At 39.6% G+C, this 7,158-nt stretch overlaps 1 protein-coding gene across 9 annotated transcripts in view; it reads right to left on the bottom strand.

Annotated features, from left to right (window-relative positions):
- rapgef2b (Rap guanine nucleotide exchange factor 2b) overlaps window positions 1-7,158 on the bottom strand; it is a 121,726-nt gene that overhangs the window by 22,882 nt on the left and 91,686 nt on the right. For all 9 annotated transcript variants that reach the window (XM_014001991.1, XM_014001995.1, XM_014001992.1 and 6 more), the window contains 1 exon segment: window positions 3,210-3,387. In XM_014001991.1, the coding sequence (XP_013857445.1) occupies window positions 3,210-3,387 (178 nt within the window).

Genomic DNA, 7,158 nt, shown 5'->3' with positions numbered 1-7,158 from the left:
AGCAGTCTGACTTGTGCTGGAAGTCTGAAGTGTACAGTATGAACAGGAATGGTGAGAGTACAGTTCCRTGTGGTGCTCCTGTGCTGCTGACCACATGGTTAGACACATAGTACTTCAGTCTCACAAACTGTGATGGATTATAATGATGGATTAAGGCTTTTGTTTAAAAAAAAAAAGCCCAGATGGACCAGTYCCAGTGAACTGTGTGTGTCTGCTAGTGTCAGCTCTTTGATGGCTGTTTTAAGAAATCTTATATATAAATTTAGGGACAGAAGTTACTGTTATCAGCATTAACATCGGTACTGGCTGATATTGGTAAAACTGGGCCAATATTAATGTCCAATATTGATTTCCCACTTTTTAGCTTTGTGTTTCTGTTTTGGGAGGAGAAATGGTTGGGTGAGTGGTATCTGTTGGATCATAATAMTGATGCTGCGCAGCCAGGAATAACTGAAGCAGAGATCCATGTTAGCAGTCTGATCATTTTTTATGGTATCGAGAAAAGACACAAGTGTATTTGTGCATGTATGTATATAAATAATTTGTGTTTTTGTGTAATATCAGTAAATATCGGTTATTGGCCACAACGCCAACAATAATATCGGATATCGATATTGGCTTATCCTTATATATATTTATTTGCAGACTAAATAAGTCTAATAATACAACTGTTTTATTGTTGAGTAATGTTGAATATAGTGCAGGAAGATATATTTATTGTCTGTATTTTGGAAACATTGGTATGACTGCCTCCTACATGGTTAGGGGTCTTTTTATGTACTTTTACCCTTTTATTATTGTTATTATTTGGACTTCGAGTCTGTCTGTCTGTCTGTCTGTCTGTCTGTCTGTCTGTCTGTCTGTCTGTCTGTCTGTCTGTCTGTCTGTCATTACAAGGTTTTTATTAAAGTCAGATCTACATATTTCTTTCCCTTTAATTACAACAGCTTGCTGTATGTTAGTGTGTCACATTTTGATGCAGAAAACTACTTTTTAGAGCATYCTGTATCAATTTGCCTCAGTTATGATGAAAAATATAAATTTCCTGCTAGATTCTGCTGCAGAAATATTATGGATTTATTGAAAATATTTTAACTGCAAACCTGCTAAAAGTACTCTTTCTTGTTGTCAATTAAAACATAGTTATTAATGAAGTTTATGTTTTCTCTAAACAGAGCAGCATGCTAAAGCAAAGAGCTGTGTGTGAGAACAGAGCCACATGAGGCCATTTACAAGTATAAGGTTTTATTACTGAATGCACTTCACTGGGCGTGTCACCAAAAGGGAAATACTGCATATAATAAAACGTTCAAACTATATCACAGCACTAAAAGGCACAAAATTATTTTCTGTCCTAATCTACGATTCAGGCCCTGCCTCCAGCCTGACCGGCAGCGGTCTGATGCACCGGCTGACCTGGGCTTGGCATGGCAACAGCGTTGTGTGTGAAGCTGCAGCAGTGCTGAAAGTTTAATGCGCTGGGAGAGGTGAGGCGAGAGGATGTGCTGGAGTGACCTAGAAAAGCCTGCCGGCAGAGGCAGGAGGGTGTAGAGCAAGGAGATGAGTGAGGATGGGGGGAGGGGTCGGCACTCGCTCCTTCCTCCCTCTATGTCCGATGCATCATCCTCACCAAGTCCACATCAGCAGCTAAGCCCTGTCTGTGTGTGCTCTTTTTTTTAACTATCATTAGCGTTGGAGTTGAGTCATAGCTTTAAGGGATATGATACAAAAAGCCTGACGTGGCTCTGACAATTACTCGAAAGCCAACATTGCAAATGAGAGCAGCGCAGACTTTAAACGGATGTGAAAATAGTTAATTTAAATAAAGGAGTGAGTCACTTTTAAAGCGATGTATTTAGTTTTATGTCACAACGCTCTCTCAAAATGTCCTGCTAATGAAGCCCTTTGTAGCGTGCAGAAATAAAAAGGTAGCTAGATTTAAAATAAAAACTGCCCAGTCAATGATTTTGTATTTATAAATGTCTCGAGGCCCAAACTGCTGTTAGGTTTTACATTACAGTATAACAGGAGGCATAGAGGGAAGCAAAACCAGGGTTCCCACACATTGGTCAACATCAAATTCAAGGACATTTCAAGGACCAATTTCCTGAAATTAAAGAACCACGTTACTGCTACCACAGAATGTAAAGAATAAGAAATAAACAGGTTTAATATCATGTAAATTCAATGAAAAACTGAACAACATAGAAGTTGTTGAGTCAGAAACAATGACGTCAGTTTACCGTAATCTTGAGCTATCCAGCACAACAAATGTAAGTTTTTTTTTTTTTTTTTTTTTATGATTTGTTTTTTTAAAAGATGATGAAAATCAGTCGTGTGAATAGAGAATTTCAATCCCCAAAAAACATTCAAGGACTTCCAAGGACAGGTGTAATTTCTGGCTGTTTTCACAAACTTTCCAGGGCCTTGAAGTATTTTTTTAATTCACAAATTTTCAAGGATTTCAAGGACCCGTGGGAACCCTGTAAAACGTCCAACCAGGTTTCCTACAGTTTAAAGCAAGTTAAATTTAAGATGTTTTAAGACTTTTTAATGCCAAGTGAAATTAAATTTAAGACCAATTTCATAATAAACACAAATGACAAAAAAATAAAAACTGGCAGAAACTCATGAATCAAAGTATTTTTGGTTGAATTATTCAAATATTGCTAATAGACCAATTGTTTTTATCCATATCTAACTATATAGCAGAAAAATTCTTAGCAGTCAGGTTTAAACTTAATTTAATTTCAGGAAATCCTCTAACAACCCACCATTTGGAGTTTTAGGACCCACAGCGGGGTCTTAACCCCAATTTGCTGTAGATGAAACCTTAAAGTGCCTGTGACATTAATTTTTTGTAAGAAAAGTTAATGCATTTTTGAAAAGACAACATTAACATATTACAAAACAAATTTCACACTGCTCAGTTGAACAGTTGAGATATTTGCATGTGAAATAACAGGAAGTGATGTCAAAGTGGAATGTCTGCATGTGAATATTTAAAAAACTGTTTTTTAACAATTGTTTTAATATTTGAGATGAATTACAGTCATCTTATTTACAATGTGTTAACATTTTTAAGACCTCTGAAAGATTGATTTAAGACATTTTAAGGCTAATTAAGGTCTTATTTTTGGATTGATGAATTCAATGACTTTTAAGACTTTTTAAGGATCTGCAGGAAACATGCCAACTTAAGAGCTCACCGATGTCATCATCCGTTCTGTCCATGGGGTCCTTTTCCAGACAATCCCGCACGATGTCCCGGCTCATGAGGGGGTCCGACGCTCGCTCGATGTCCTCCTCGTCGTCGTCCTCCTCGGAGTCGACGGCAGTCTCCGGCAGGCCGCTCAGGTCCATGTCACCTGGCTCGTTCTCAGTGGCCTGAGGGAAGCAAACAGATGAGAAATGAGTCTGAGATTAAATATGAACATGTGGGGGAGAAGCGCCAAGTTCAGCCAGCATCAGCAGCTCAGAGCTGTCCGACAACAACAGAGTCATGATCCTCTGGAGTCCATTAACACATCTGAACAACACAATTAAGCTGCAACCTCGTCACACAAGGTAAGCTACCAGAAAAGCTTTCATAACGTCTACTGTAGATTTTTTTAGCCATTTTAAACGAGAAACATCATCGTCGACAGTAGATTTTCAACCAAATACAGACTGTACAGATTTAACCCACTTTGTGAAATGAGGTACAGAGTACAGTATGAGGAAGACAGACAACACTGAATATCAAACAGTCTGCTATGCATAGTAACAAGCTAATTAACTGCCAACTTTCTTCTTCTTCTCTCCCCCTCAGCAAACTCCACAGCCCGCCTCGCAGCCAGATCCTGTTCTTTGAAAGCGCAAGATGAAAAATGTGCGAAGCCACGAAAAAGAGCGAAGATGAGAAGTGAACGCAACGCAATTACTCGGGCATGAGCACTACTAAGGGGGTTCTTCTGCCGCTTTCATTAGAGAAAGTACAACTGTGCACGACAGAGGAGCCATACTGCTTAGTTCAGACAACATGAAACACCCTCGCAGAGCATAATCAAAGCAATTACACAATAATACAAAACAGCAGCTCTGCCGCCGAACAACAAAGAAATCTCTCCCCACTACACAACGTCCGACCTCGAGCTTTTTGACAGAAAGAGAAGAAAAGGTTGCCTTAGCAAAATGTCCACAAAATCCCAGAGCCAGACGCATCTTCGCTGCTTGAACCGCCAGCCTGCTTTAAAATTTTTAATGCCGAGCCTCCTTGCAGAGTCTCTCGCAGAGACCCTGTGTCATTTCTCCACAAATGCCATGTGAAAAAGGCCATTAATGATTTAGAGCTTCACTGGCCATGTGGGCATCACTGGTGTACAATCTGGCAGGCGGAGCCAAGGCGGGGTCTGCAGAGATTATGTTGGGAGTGAAAGTGAGACTTTAAGACAGTTAAAGATTAAGTATGCCTTGCATATAACTTGAGTAACATAACCAACAACATATAAACTAAAAGATTTGTATCAAATCTGGCTCTTCAGAGCTAGACTGACCCATGAAACAGGTTTATAGATTCTACAACAAAAACATAAAACCTTTAAGTGACCTGTGCTCTTTATTGTCTACTGCAGATACTTCTGTTTTATAGTACTAAACATGATAAATGTGAACTGATAAATTGAACACAAGCCGTTTAGACGGTTTAGAAGCAGTTGGGAGGAGTTCTTTTGTTTTCTTCTCATGTCTTATTATTATTTTTTGCATGTTTCAAAGATCCATAAATCTGCAGTAGACATTAGGAGTCAGTGGGCAAGTCAAGTGCTGTTAATATTTCATGAGGGCTATTCTTGGATCAATGCTTTCAAAGGACCAATTTCATGATTTATTCAGTCACAAACAGGCCGCCATGCTGACAGTGACGTGAGAACGATGTGGAACTGTCCACTCCGGCTGAAGGACGTGATTATCGAAGCAGCAGAGGAGCCTTGCCGTTAAACCACTGTGTGGTCCCATCAATCATCTTTACCTGCCCTGCTCAGCATCTCTTAATTTTGGCATCAGCAAAATTATGAGATACATGTCAACAGCAACTTCAAATATAACAAGGCTATAATTATTCGAACCATCCTGCAATAGCGTTAGATGGCCAGCATTCCAACCGTGGTTTGACCTTTGCCAACCGTGGTTTGACCTTTGTCAGTTGCCCCTTGTTATGTGTTTAAATAAAAATAAAAAAAACTAAAACGTAAGTTGTTTTAGCCTTTAAGAAGGTAATTACTGGACAGCTTARTCTCACAAAAAACCCTCAAACTGTCCATAAATGTATGAATTAACTTCAATCTTTCTAAACATTTCCCAAAGAATTATAATAACCAAGCAAATGTCCAAAGGNGGAAAGGAAAGGAAAGGAAAGGAAAGGAAAGGAAAGGAAAGGAAAGGAAAGGAAAGGAAAGGAAAGGAAAGGAAAGGAAAGGAAAGGAAAGGAAAGGAACAAACATCCCACCAGTGGTGCAGTACTTTAAAGCCTTAGTCATGACAGGTACACAGGACAGTAGAAATTAAAAAACTTGAAATTTATTTCTGAAACATGTCTATTTCTAAATTTTCTAAATGTAGTAGAAATACAGCAGTGATGTCATCGAACTATGGTTGGAGCTGGTCATGAGACAAAAACAGAAAACAGCAGGTCTTCATGTTGTCTATAAAAACAAAAGCTAAACCAGACAATGAACATATATTGTTTAAATATTTAAACAGCTCTACAGCAAAACGTAGTCTTAAACTTGAAACCAGGGGCACCAACAATTCTCCTAAAGCAAGCACTTAGTCCCCAAATTAATGCCATCATTATTACAGACATCTGAGGCAGTCAAATCATTTCAACACATACAACAGCTAAACCAAAGCACAAACATGAATCATAGGAGAGCTCAGCAGTGATTTCAAATACAAGACATAGTGAGACAAAGGAGAAATCAGGGCAGGATGCAGTGTTTCAGAGACAGAGAACCCACAGTTATGAGAGAAAATTTCTAGCCAAGAAGGAAGAAAAAAAAAGAGAGAACAGGACCGAGTGTGTGATTTTGACAGAGGAAAATCAAGAGGCCGTCATAAAGCCGAGAGCAGATGGCGGTAAGACTGGGATCAGACCAGGCTGAGGACAGTAGAGCCTGTTTAACCTCCAGCCAGCCAAAGCAAAGCCAAACATACAGTAAACACACCGTTCTGTGATTTAATACAAGCTCGCACGTGTCTCTCACACACAACCATCCGTGTGTACCCCAACAACCAGAACGAATGCAGAAAAATACAAGTCGGTAAGAGGTTTGAGCAAAACAAAGCCATTGTGACTGAATGTGGCCCTGAGCAGAATCACAAGAACACAACAAACACACAGGAACAGGCACACAGCAGGTGACAGCATTAGCATCCAGTGTGGTGGATATGCTATGTTAAGAGGATTAGTTGRAGGGTTTGGGCTAAGTCCACAGTCACGGGATTTTCTGTTTCTGCATCCTTCTAAGTTGAATTGTTTTGTGTCAAATCTAACACTTTGTGATTATTTTTACTATTTATTCATTGTTATTGTCACATATTGTGTGAACGTCATCAATAAAAAAAAACAAATCTGCGAAGTTTGTGGGGATCTCAGTCACAGTTTAGCATAAAGTTTATCGCGTGAGACGTCATAACTCCCCGGGAGTCCTGTACTTCTGCTATGAGGTGATGACAAGCAGAAGTGGAGGCAGGATGTAGGCTGGACCACCTGCTCGCAGCCACCAGCCTTTCTGCTCACCTCCCACTGAGCCGTGACAGTTGCCTGTCAGTGTCCCGTCGACCTTCTGGCAGAGAAACCTTTGAATTAATGGCAGAGAAAATGTCCATCTTAACGAGATTACCGAGAACTCACACAGGGCTGGTTGTCATTTGGCCACGAAGGGGAGGAATTCCAACTTGCTGGACATCCGTTCAGATTGTCTGCTGCATTTATGCACCTTGATTCGTGCTCAAAATAAGCTGAAAAGTTTATATTAATATATAATATCATTCTAACAAGTAATTATTTTGTTAAAGTCAAAAAGAAAAAATAAGTAGGTCCTCTGGATGGGTTCTTCTTTAGTGAAACGTTTCGTCTCTCCTCCAAGAGACTTCTTCAGTCTGATGAGTTTCAGGTGA

This window comes from Austrofundulus limnaeus, unplaced genomic scaffold, assembly GCF_001266775.1.
Source record: "Austrofundulus limnaeus strain Quisiro unplaced genomic scaffold, Austrofundulus_limnaeus-1.0 Scaffold11, whole genome shotgun sequence".
NCBI lineage: Eukaryota > Metazoa > Chordata > Actinopteri > Cyprinodontiformes > Rivulidae > Austrofundulus > Austrofundulus limnaeus.
This window is presented reverse-complemented; position numbering and strand designations above follow the sequence as displayed.